This window comes from Sinohyriopsis cumingii, chromosome 11 (assembly GCF_028554795.1).
Source record: "Sinohyriopsis cumingii isolate HCF-2022 chromosome 11, ASM2855479v2, whole genome shotgun sequence".
Classification (NCBI taxonomy): Eukaryota; Metazoa; Mollusca; class Bivalvia; order Unionida; family Unionidae; genus Sinohyriopsis; species Sinohyriopsis cumingii.
Window position 1 is genome coordinate 30,967,008 of NC_142971.1, and position 13,116 is coordinate 30,980,123.

Sequence of the window (13,116 nt, forward strand, 5' to 3'; positions counted from 1 at the left end):
TAATATAAAGGTTTTAACAATACATGAAAGAATATTTCTTAGAAAGGCCAAATTGATGTATAAAGTATCCAGAAAAGACATTCCTGTCTTTCTAAGCAATATCTTTCACCAAAGAGATGTTGATGGCACTCCAAATTTAAGGTCCATAGGAAGAAAAAATTACATTATACCAAGGCCAGAGAAGGAATTGTTTAAAAAGAGTTTTCAATATACTGGTCCACTGATATGAAACAACATTCCCAGTGACATAAGGCAGGCACCTAGCATTTCATCTTTTCACAATCAGTATCTTAAATGGATGAAATATTTAGAAATTGAACAGTTCTAGTACAAAAAATCCTCCCTGCTTTTCTGTAATTTTGCATCATTTTCATTGCTGAATTTTTCAATGCAGGATTATATTTTATGTTTTATATATGTTTATGTTTTCACTGATGCCTGTGCATGTGTTCCAGGCCTGATACTTTGAATTTTAAAATCACTTAATTATTTAGTGTCAAGCCAGACTCTTCACATCATGTTGTATATACTGTATATATTTTACATAACAGATAGAAGGCCTCAAGGTAGATTAGTTATGTAACTAATTGAGCTACTTTCCCTAAATAAAGTCTTTATTATTATTATTATTTTTATTATTATATAAAGTTATCATCAAATATAGAAGCTGTTACTAAAAAGTGCAAAGAAAGTTATGATTCTAATTTAAACTAATTTGTCAGAAACCATGCTGGCATTAAGGCAGTTAATTTTTTTCGGAAGTGATGTTCATCCATAAGTCAGCATCATCATTGTTACTAAAAACAGCAAAGCCTTTAAACTAATTCTCAAGAACTGGTGAAAATAAGCTGGCCAGATTTCACAGAAGACATTGTAGATGAAAAAAGATTCTTCAAGTTTGCACATGGTGCTAATCTGTCATTAATTATGGCTATTGTTATTAAAGAACATAAATAGCTTTAAAAACCAGTAAACATATAATTACTCAATTCTGGGTCCACCTGCTCTTGGATTTGCATTTTGTTGAGCTGATCTTGGCAGAATCTTGAGTTAGGGATTGCTTTGGTGTCTGTGTGCATGTCCATTTGTCTGTATCCGATCTCTAGATTAAGGATAGTGCAGAATTAGTTATTAAAAATAAGCTCAGTATTACAGTTGTTTAATTTCTAGCTACAGAGAAAATTGGAATCACCTGTTACGTAGATGTCAGCTCGATGGCTGAGTCTTTGGTATCAATGGGCTTCTTGTTAGAATGTTTTTAATCAATGAAATAAATTATTTAGTTCAGCCATTATATTTTATTTGTTTTTTCATTCCATGTATAATACAGCAGATGCCAAATTTGTTTTGTCATTTCAGGCAGATGTTCCATGCATAGTACAGCATATGTCACACTGGTGTCAGCATCCAAGTAAGAATATTTAAATATCATTTCTTACTTTTTTAAGGGCAAGATTGTTTTTTCTGCACCTTAATGTGTATCCAGCACTGTGAAATTATGAAGGGTATCAGTCACCATGGTTTTGCAGAAAGGAATATTTTTGTCAGAACTTCATTGTAGCAAAGGATGGATCATTATTTGCAGGATCTTTAAATCTCAACAGAATCAACAGAAATTGGCATCCCCCATTCCCCAGTGGATTCATCATGAGACAAGATTTTGATCTTTGAGAGTCAGTAGCATCAGGGTGAATTAATAATATAACCAGAAAAGCTTTTACGATAGCCTCTTGTCATTTATCAGTAGTTTATCCAGTCAACTGGCATCTATCTGTGCTTTAGCTTCATTCAGTCGTCTACTCCAGAATTAATGGTAGAATTGCCATGAAATGTAATACACATTCAACCCTGGGTCTAATTGGTCCTAATGAAAATGATCCCTCTTGGCCTTCCAATATGGCTGCCATCTTCAGAAAATGCTTGTACATTTGGTCACCTTTTGCAATATTTATTTTCCGTATGCTTCTGAACACTGAAAATTAGCTGCTTGGAATATGCTCTCACAATAACTCACAATCTGTTCAATAAATTCAGTGTAATTTTATTGTGCACAGATTTCATTCATGGTTGTTCCAGAAAATGGCAGCTAGAAGAATAGAAAAGACACCTAAAAAGGACAACACAGCTGTTTCAGGCATTTTGTGCTGGGTTTGTGCTGTTGCCCCAAAATCATTCGTAGCAGGGGGCCCTGGATGGCCGAGTAGTCTGGATACTTGCCTCCACAGATCATTCAAACATCTCACTTCTGTCTGTTTGAGTTTGCTTTTTTGGTTTGATCAGTGTGGGCATATGAGAATGTTTGCCAGTGGCTAATCCCATTGATTGGTGGTTCTTTCCTGGTTCTTCTTCCACCAAAATATACTGGCTGCCATATATAGACCATTTATGTGTTGTTAAACCCCACAGGGGCAAAGCATTAGTCACAGTGTCAGTAGACTATTCTAGTCATTCAGTATTAATCAGAACCCGCTTGTGTCTATCCACCAGTGATCAGAAGAACCAAGAAAATACTACTGTAGCCACCCTTGCTTTAAACGTGTACAGTAATTCCCAGATAATGTTGCATTACCATCATGTTATTAAAGAGTCATTATAGTGACTTACTGATTAAGATGACTTATTCTTGCCACAACATTCTAAAGTTATTATATCAATTATTATTAGAGAACTTTCTTTTCCTGCATACAGTACATTTTGTGGTTGAATTCTTTGCCAGGTTCTGGTGATTATTCCATTTTAATGCTGTCAAAGGTGGAATTTTGGTAGAAACAACATGGTGTATTGCAACTGTTTACATGTCATAGCCTGACATGTCACACGAAAAACACAATTTCTGTACTTCCACCTCCACCCACAACATTGTCACGTTTCAGTAATCTTAGGGAGAAAAAAATTAATACAGTTTTAACCACCACATTACATGTCTGAAGCATGTAGTCTGTATAAACTGTGACTTATAGTCCTCCTTAAAACTATTCTTGTGGCAGTTTATACAGCTGATTTTCATGTAGTCAGTTAAAAGTGAGGGATAAGTAACCATCATTTCACAGATTACCTAACTGACTGATGAAAGTTAGGATGATGAAGTGAAGTCCTTTGAACACTGCTGGGAGAGTCCATATGCTAATTTGCATAGGTAAAGTACATTAAGTGGAACAACTGACTGGTACAGTCATAGAGATGTGTGTTGAACAGCAAAAATTATTGCACGCCACTGTCTTGAATGAAAACTTTTTAGCCATCATTCTTATAGACTTTTGGCAAGTTTCTGATCAGCAGAAACATTTGTTTTGAAGGTGGTTTTTACTCTATATATAAACATGGCGAAACACTTTTTGGTGCTTGGAATATAAGTGTGGTTCATATTTTAAGACAAAACGTTGCAATGCAGGTGTGATGTAGGAAAGGCTGAGCCATTTGGAAAATGAACAAAGCCGATCAAAACTTAAAGTTCTGAGCTTCTGGATGGAGTTCGTAATGCAGCAGCAAGGAGGTGGGTCTTTGTGTTTTGACACTAGTAGCACCATACTGACACTTTCTCAACCCCCTAAAATTGACAACACTGTCTGGGAATATGGCATGTATGTAAATTGATTCAATATGGGATGGCTGTTATCAGAGTCTTTGTTACTTTTATGCTGTTACAGTTGAGATATGGATAAAAACTGTAGTGCCTGGAGGTTTGTGACATTTTAAGATGTGCTCAACTTAGCACCTGCATAAGAATTATGACATGTGCATGCATATCATTGTTAGGTATTGGTGGTGGCATTCTTGTCATCACTGTTAAGATATCTGTTAAAGTCAAGTTCTGAGTTTGTGGAAGTCTTATAGGGGGTGGGGAATACATCACTGCATTGGTCAAAAGTGTCATGACACATTTTATTGGACCTTTATCAAAAACCCATCCCTTCCTTGAATCTTGCCTTTTTTATTCCTTGTTTAGGAATCTAGCTGACACCACCCTTTATGCAATAAAATCATTTTGTTTTTCTACTGCCATAAATGTGCTAAAATTAAAATAGGTCTGGTTTGCAGTCAGTTTAGTCTGGAGCCAGCCAGATTGGATCAAGTAGTGACTGATGTAGCTGGATCCTGCTTGACAGATTCAGCAATAATTGGCTGACATTCAACACAATCTAGTGTCTTGTCTTGGTTTAATGCAGGATAAATGAGATTAAGAGCAGGTTTCTTATGTCTGCTTGTTGCATGTCTCCAGCTTCACAGAAAATGGCTCAAGTTATTACAGACAATTTTCACTGTAGAATATTGTTGCTGAGCAACGATCCATCATGAATTTGACTTTGTGCACTGTATTTTGTTAGATATATTAGAAGTTAAACATTAAACTGAGATGATGCTATTATGATGTATAGTTATACTATATTACCCCTATGACCTATCATTGATCTGTCTGGAATCTTTGTTTAGAGACCAACCATTTAAATAAGGGGTTGAATTTGGTTGAGTTTGCCTTCAGTGCTAAATATTATACAAGTTCCTTAAAAGGTATTCCACTTTTTCCCCATAAAAGTATAGACTGTATAAATATACAATGAATACACATAAAATGAAATGGATTTTCATCACACTTTGTACTTGGTTTGAATCATCATAAAGCTAAGACCATAATTTATTTAGTGTCATGGATGCTTGTCCCTTTGACCTTGGGTCGAGGCTAAAGTCGTAGAAAATGTGCATTAAGGTTATGATTTTTCATTTGCTTTCCTATATTTCCTCAACTTCTGGATGGATTTTTTTATTACATGGAATGAAGCATATGAAACTTGAAGTCAATTCATTGTGACATGCTTTTGCCCCATTCTTGAGGTCAAGGTCAGTCATAGAAAATGTCTTATGGTTGTATTTATCATTTGCTTATCTTTCCAAGATAAGCTGATGCAATATTTTCTTCATACATTGGATGAATAATTATGAAGCTTAGGTAATTAATTCTGTTGACCTTCGTGTCAAGGTTGCTTATTTTACAGCCATCTTTAACTGTGTGCACATGAGGTGCAAGCCACTTTTCAGCACAAGATAGGCTATACATGGCGGCCAGTATAACTGGTGGAGGAAGAACCCTGGAAAACCCTGGGGAGAACCACCAACCCATGAGAAGCTACTGGCAGGCTTTCCCACGTACCCACGCTAGCTGAGCCTTGGTGAATGAGCCTGTGGAATGTTATTGTATCACACCACCACTGTTTTTTCTATAGATCTATTCAATCTAAGAATCTGCTGCAGCTTTTCAAAAAATTATTCAGTCATTATGATTGATTGGTTTGAAATTATTACCTTCATTTGAAATTTACACAACACCGTAAGGATAGCTCAGATAGTTATCTCTGCATATTTAATGGTCTGCTAGGCTTGTTAGAAAGGTTCTCTGCACACATTTTATAAACATGAATCCTACTGTTGGTTGTCAAGCAGCAAAGTCAAGGTGAACCATTTTGGCAAGATCACAAGGGGCATTTTTCAGATACATGTACACAGTCACTGATAATTACAACTGTAAAATACACTTACACAGCAACCGCAAATTACAACCATGTCTAAAATACATGTACACAGTCACTGATAATTACAACTGTAAAATACTCTTACACAGCAACTGCTAATTATAACCATATCTAAAATACATGTACATATAGTCACTGATAATTACAACTGGTGACTTACACAGCAACTGCTAATTACATCCATATCTAAAATACATGTACACAGTCACTGATAATTACAATTATATATAAAATACAGTCAACTCACATTTTGATATTATTTTCAAGAAATATTTGCTTAATGATGCCAAATTAGTCAGAACCAACACACATGCTATTAAATTTGTACTGTTATAATTAAGTAATTGACTTATGACAATGATGTTTATTGTTTCATGTGTATGTATGTATGTATGTATGTATGTATGTATGTAGCACAGCCTCCAATTTCTTTGTACCCCCCATACCAATTTAAAAATCATCAAAGATATATAAAAATCAGTGAATGAAATGTTTTTTGCATTTTTTATATCCTTGATGTTTTCTGTTTTTCAAAGCGGTAGGAGGAGATACAAACAAATTGGATGGTGTGGGAATACTATTGTAATGTTTTACTGCATCTCAACACAACGGTGGCTTTATTTTGCCAACTAAAAGTAAAATTCTGACAATTTAAAATTAAAGAATTGGACAGAAATAAGACTCAATACATAGGCTCAGTATAAACTTTATTGTAAATATAAATAATCTTTAGCAAAATGGCGGCAAATCCTGTCACAGCACAATCTGCACCAGCTGAGCTCTGAATTTTGTTATAGGAATAGCTCAGGAAGAGAGACTTGAGGCTGTTTGTAGGGTTGTGAAGAGTGTCTGACACGTATATGTCAGAAGACTGTACATGTATAATTATTAAATAATTAATTTCTTCCTTCCTCTTGTTTCTTTCATATCAGTTCTCATGATATAGTATTACTGTACTGTCTTTTCTTTTTCCTCTCCTGCAGCCTCTCTTTTTTTTTTATGAAATTGTTGTTGTGGTGGTGGTGAGATTTAAATGCCATACTTCAGCACTTGATAGGCATTATATGGCAGCCATTATATCTGGTGGAGGAAGAACCCAGGAAAATTCTTGGAAAAATGACTGACCCATGGGAAGCTACTAGTGAGCTTTCAGACTCCCATGTTGGTTAAGCCATGAGACTCGAACCCATGAAGACAGAGGTCGGGTGTGAATTGTGAGTGATCAGTAAGGGCTAGTGCAATAGAAAACACATCCATCCAGGGCTAATAATCAATTGGAATAATAAGCAAAACATTGAAAATATCATTGGACTTAACTCAGATTTTAAAATTAGGTGAATAATTTTGTTGAAAACAAAAAGTCCCTACAATTTTACTCTATCTGTACAATGATTGAAGATGAACCTGAGCAAATTGAAGTGGGCAGAAGAAATACTAATCAAATTCTGCAATCTGTAGCAGATGACCTAGCACAGTGATATTGAACGCATTATTAATGTTAAGTCCTGGAAAATAAGTCTTTCAAAACAGTGAACCAGTCAGTTTTGTTTTTAAGATATGGGTTTTCTTTTCATGTTGTAAGAACTTTTTTACACCTAAGAAGCCAGTGAATCTCTATAACGTCTATCTGTGTATATGATTTAAGTTATTGCTTAATCTCCTTTAATCCAAATTGGTTTATAATATCACAATCACTGCCTGAAAAGGGGCCTGGTAACTTACAAGTTGTTTACATTCATTGTTCCTTATATTGTTGGTCCTATTTAAATATTTAGCAATGATAGTGACTGTACAAAATCTTCTGGACGTGTTTACTTAAGAAGAACACCCAATATAAAAATAACTCATGTTCTTATTTGCATTTGAATTTCAAAGATCTGAAAGATGAAGGGTTTGTTCTTTTGGGTGTAACACATGTCACAGGAAAAAACAAAATTTTGGACTCTCGAAGCTCTCACATGTTTGTGTTTAAAAAACTCAATTTACAGTACTTTTAGTACAGAAAAAAGGAAAAATTAGAAGATAGATATTTCTTTAATTCAATGATATTATATGACCTTCTGTTTGTACAAAACTGTAAATAGTCCCGCTTAGTCCTCATGTAACACTATCATATGGACCGTTTGTAGAGTTGATTGCTATTGCGGCAATATATATGGTCAGAAATACCGTTTCAACAATGACTTGACAATTGCTAGTGTAAAGTCTTTTTAGCATTGATGTGGAAGAGTCGACCATTACGGTAGTCTAATTTGCATAGTTTAATTACACTAAGTGGAACAACCGGCATTTCATCTGAAATTAAGTTAATCAAAGAGATGCATGTTGAAAACAAAAGTTATTATGCATGATTCCTTTGAATAATAGTGTTTAAGCCATCTTTATTAAAGATTACTGGCGAGTTTGAGATCAATGGAAGCATTTCTTTGAAGTCTGGCTTTACTCCATATATAAAATACAAAACATGACGTTTTTTGTACTGGGAATATTGTACAAGTGTGATTAAGTTTTGAAGGAAAAAATATTGAAAATCAGGATGAGTCGTTCATGTGTTAAGTGAGCAAAATAAAGCAAAACTAAATTTCAAAACTCCCATGTGACGGAGTATGACTTGGCGATGTACAAGAGCATTGTTTTCACAGAATTGGGTTTTAGTCTCAAGCACTGTTTATACTAAAATCAAATTAATTGTAATCGTCTCTATTAGTACCATACTCTTTCAACAAAAGAAGGTCATTGTGATATACATTTTAATTGGCTCGTGTAATGATTTTATGCTTAGCTGATAAAACTTGGTGAGTGGATGAATTTTGGTAAGTAATCAACATCCAATTGTCAAAGAGATCTCTCTGACCAGTATTCCATTCTTCAGTTAAAATTTTGTGTTAAAAGTTATTTTATATGGTGCAGTTCATGTTTCGATCAAGAGACTTGTTAAATGGATGCATCTCTGTTGCTACTACACCGTTACAACCAAAGAAAGTCACTATGATCTCTATGTATACTTTACTAAGAAGGACACATTATGTTGATGAAACCATAGATTCATCCATGCCAGACCTACATACATCTTAGCCTGCTCCTTTCTAACCAGTGCAGTTGGAGGCAGGAAGTGCTTTACTTACCATATTATTGTCTATACATGATTAGGCTCCAGGTTTACTGTGTATTGTACTGTGAATATTATAGGAATTATATGAGTGGCATGCATGCTGGTGTTTTATTCGAGGCCTCACCTGTAGTGGCTAATCAATGTAAATACTGATGCATGAACTAAAGTTGTACTCCAGGCTGTTATTCAAAGACTGTGACTGACTTTTGCACATTAAAATGAGAATTCTGGGAATGGACTAGGATAATGCTGAGGCTCAAGTAGATTTTAAGTTCAAGGGAAGAAAAAAATTACCAGAACAATATTGATCTGTTGTTTTCATCAGCTCTTTACAGCTTCTTTGACATTATACAAAATGTGTGTGTCTGTGATTTTGATTTTTAACGTAGCTTTAACAATTTTTCAGTTATATTGCTACGATGTTTGCAGTGTGACAGTGATGTCTAGCACTTGGGCATCATGTTACAGACATGTAGCATGATGTCCTACCCAGTCACATTATCCTGACACCAGGCCGACCAGTCCTAACACTAACCTCTTAATGCTGAGCACCAAGCAAGGCAGCTGTTAGTACCGTTTTTTAAAGTCTTTGGTATGACTTGGCTAGGGATCAAACCCATGACCTTCAGCTTCCGAGGCGGATGCTCTAACTTCTAGGCCACTGGAGCGATCATTGTAGAAAAAACTGTTTACATGTTATGCCTTGTAACACAGTTAGTAGGTGGTAGGTACATTTAGGAAGGTGGGTGGCTCTGGGGTTGTGTGGTGGGTGGATGGATAGGTAGGTGGTTTCACCATATGTCAGCACAATACTGGCTAAAATGTAAATGATCGATTGATTCTGACCTTATTTTCTGCATGAAAATAATCGATTGATTCTGGACTTATTTTCTACATCAAAATAATCCCTAGATTCTGGCCTTATTGTCTGCATGAGAACATTATCCCTAAATTCTGTCCTTATTTTCTGCATGAAAATGACCACTTGATTCTGGCCTTATTTTCTGTATGAAAACAATCCCTAGATTCTGGCCTTATTTTCTGCATGAAAACAATCCCTAGATTCTGGCCTTTTTTTCTGTATGAAAACAATCCCTAGATTCTGGCCTTATTTTCTGCATGAAAACAATCCCTAGATTCTGGCCTTATTTTCTGTATGAAAACAATCCCTAGATTCTGGCCTTATTTTCTGTATGAAAACAATCCCTAGATTCTGGTCTTATTTTCTGCATGAAAATGACCACTTGATTCTGACCTTATTTTCTGTATGAAAATGACCACTTGATTTTATCCTTATTTTCTGTATGAAAATGATCCATTGATTTTGACCTTTTTTTCTGCATGAAAATGTTTACAGTGGTTACTGGAGACTTATAAAGTGAAACGAGCTATGCAGTCATGCATTACAGGCAGTTTAAGTTTTGATCTTGCTCCTTTTTTACTTTTTTACCTGTTAAATGCATTACATAGTCTAATATATGTACTGATGTGTTATTGAACAGGTATCCATTCAGTTTCATACAAGTTGGTAGATTATTCAACAATGAACTGCAGTCACATAATGCACCAACAGATCAAGGTTGATATGGTTTGTTGTAATTTCAAGGTCCTGAACTTTTTAGCACACCATTTAATGGCAGATACGGTCCCAGATGCAGCTTGGAGTGTTAAATACAGGTGATACGGTAGCAAGGGGAAATTGATAACCAGGTTGAAGTAATGCTATACTGGCTTCAGTGCAGAGAATATCTTCTGGCTTGAGAGGATAAATACTATTGTTACAGTTTGTCATGTTCACTTGAGTAGATTTTTTTATGTCAGGAGTCTCGATTGGGTCGAATGCCATAACCACATATATTAGTTTACAGGGTTCTTTAAGCCCCAATAATTTAGCTACTTTAGTACCTTTATTTTCATATCCAGGTAAATACCATTTGTCCTTTTGACCAAGATCTAGTTCTCTGCCATAAACAGGTAGAACTAATTCAAGTACACATAAATCAATGTTTAATTTCTTTTAAGATACCCAAATGGTCATCATTTATTCGTTTATGACAACTTTAACTCTGTTTGAAATGCAGTATAAATGATACGATTTACATCTGGAATTTAAGTCCATTTTAATAGCAGCAATATACAGTCCTTCACTATATTGTAGTGACTCTTTTTTGTGAAGTCTGCGTGGGTTCGAGTCTAGGATTCGGCTAATGTGGGTATGTGAGAAAGCTTGCCAGTAGCTTCTTGTGGGTTGGTGGTTCTTCCCGGGGTTTTCATGGGTTGTTCCTCCACCATTAATACTGGCCACCATGCATAGCCTATCGTGTGCTGAAAAATGGCGTTAAACCCCACAACAACAAAAATCTTTTTTGTGAATGAAAACCCCATCTTACTGATGTGATTATAGTACATGCTTCATGTTTTTATGGATTGCCCACTCATTCTGGTGGATGCAGACGTAAGGTCAAGGGATTAAGTGCCCACTATCAGTAGTGAAGTCCAAACACAGTTAAGGTGCATTTTCATCCATTCTATTGGAAATCCACTCAATCTGGTGGAAGTCCATCACAGATTTTGTTGCAGCTGTTGTGGGTTTTATGGACCCTTGCTGATCAATGCATTCTCTCCACAAGTCGACATACTAAACAAACAGATGGGAAAAATAATGATGGTGTAAACCCGACCATGACAGATGTCAATTTCATACTTTGTACAGGTAGAGACTATACATTTCTTGTTATATTAATCAGTGGCCAAACTAGGGGTACATAAGACGAATGCACGTAATGTAGAAAAAAGGAGGTTCTAAATTTCATCAGTAACTTCCCACCCTGTCCATAATGTAGCGTATATCACGAGAAATTGTGTAGCTACAGTTTACATGTACATACTGTTAGGCATCAGGCGGTAACTTAGGTGTTCTTTCTCAGTAAATGGAATTTCATAAAAGTGTTTTTTGGGCTGGTTAATAATTAGTCATTGTAGTTTCCCTTTTATTTCAATACTATTTCCAATACCCACTTTGAAGAAATTTAATGAATGCAGAAATACATATAAAATTCAAAATGGGATTACAAACAAACACCATACTATTTATATCAGACATGTACAATCAAAAGCACTGGAACATTATGACACACATGTCACAATTCTTTTCAGAGTTTATTTTACAAGAATAACATGGCATCGTTAATATTAAAATAAGAGAGATACACAAGCTAAACTATAATGGAAAGGTTTTTTTGCTCTTTTACCTGTAAACTTTGAAAATAGCATTGATTATGAGAGAGTATGTCATTTATTTTAAAGACACAAAATTGTGTACACTGTATTGACTGTTTCACTGTAGCAGTGGCCATTTATGTTGTGAACAAAGTGATTTCAATGAAGAATCCCAATACTCTCCATTTTCAGAATATTGTTAGGGGGGTTACCACACAGTATTCCACCCTTATATAATTACGGTACACACATACTCAATATCAAATATTACAACTAATTACAACTAAGATGTTTGTGCTAAGGCAGAGCAGAGACCGCACCATAACATAGTAGATATTACGTATTCCTCTCTCTAATTAACTATCTAAACACTAAATTCAGCGTTTTTCATCAATGAATATGTGATATTTGGCTTTTTGTTATGTGTGGTTGTTTGCAACATGCCCTTTTAATAAAGTTCAACAATTAAATGTATTAAGTAGGAAAGGAAAGAGGGGTTTTGGAGTGGTCTAAGGTGCATGCCTTCACAGATCACCAACATCTCACCTCTGCATGGGTTTGAATATAGGCTTGGCCAGTGTGAGTTTGTGAGAAAGCCTGCCAGTAGCTTTCCATGGGTTGGTGGTTCCTTCTGGGGTTTTCAAGGCTTCTTCTTCCACCAATATAGGCTTCTTCCTCCACCAGATATTATCAGCTTAGCATATGCTGAAAAATCATGTATTGAACCCACGATTATAACAACAAAAGCAAAACGAAAGACAAGTAGGGGTGTATATAGCACTGGGGTGTGTATAGCACCCATATAACAGGTGAGTTCACATGTGACAATGTATACATTTTGTTACAGTTCATTGATTTCTTTAAAGAAATGTTGTATCAGAGAACAGTGTCTTGGGGAACGTGTGGTGTCACATTTTCTCAATCCCATTCATAAGTCATGTATAAACTAAGGTATTATTATTGCAAGCTATGTTTGATGTCTGAACATGCTGCAGGCTAGAGTTAATCTCTTACGCAAGGTTACTGTGACCAGAGAGATGATCTGACACTTGGATCAGCATAGGTGTTAGATCGAGCAACTTCCCACTTAGGTGTTACAGCTTTGTCCAAGATCAGAGGAACCATGAGGGAACTGGGGTATGTTCTAAATCCATCCCCAAGTGGACAGACCGCGAGAAGGACATTGTTCGCTAAGTTGATTGGAATGAATCAAAGTGACATCCAATCAGAATTGAGACGAAGGGTGTGGTAACAATTTTG

General features: G+C 35.7%; 1 protein-coding gene across 5 annotated transcripts in view; it reads left to right on the plus strand.

Annotated features, from left to right (window-relative positions):
* LOC149787850 (uncharacterized) overlaps window positions 1-13,116 on the plus strand; it is a 200,622-nt gene that overhangs the window by 32,956 nt on the left and 154,550 nt on the right. For all 5 annotated transcript variants that reach the window (XM_089974069.1, XM_089974071.1, XM_089974070.1 and 2 more), the window contains exon 2: window positions 1,360-1,411. In XM_089974069.1, the coding sequence (XP_089830195.1) occupies window positions 1,360-1,411 (52 nt within the window). The remainder of the gene's footprint in view (window positions 1-1,359; window positions 1,412-13,116) is intronic.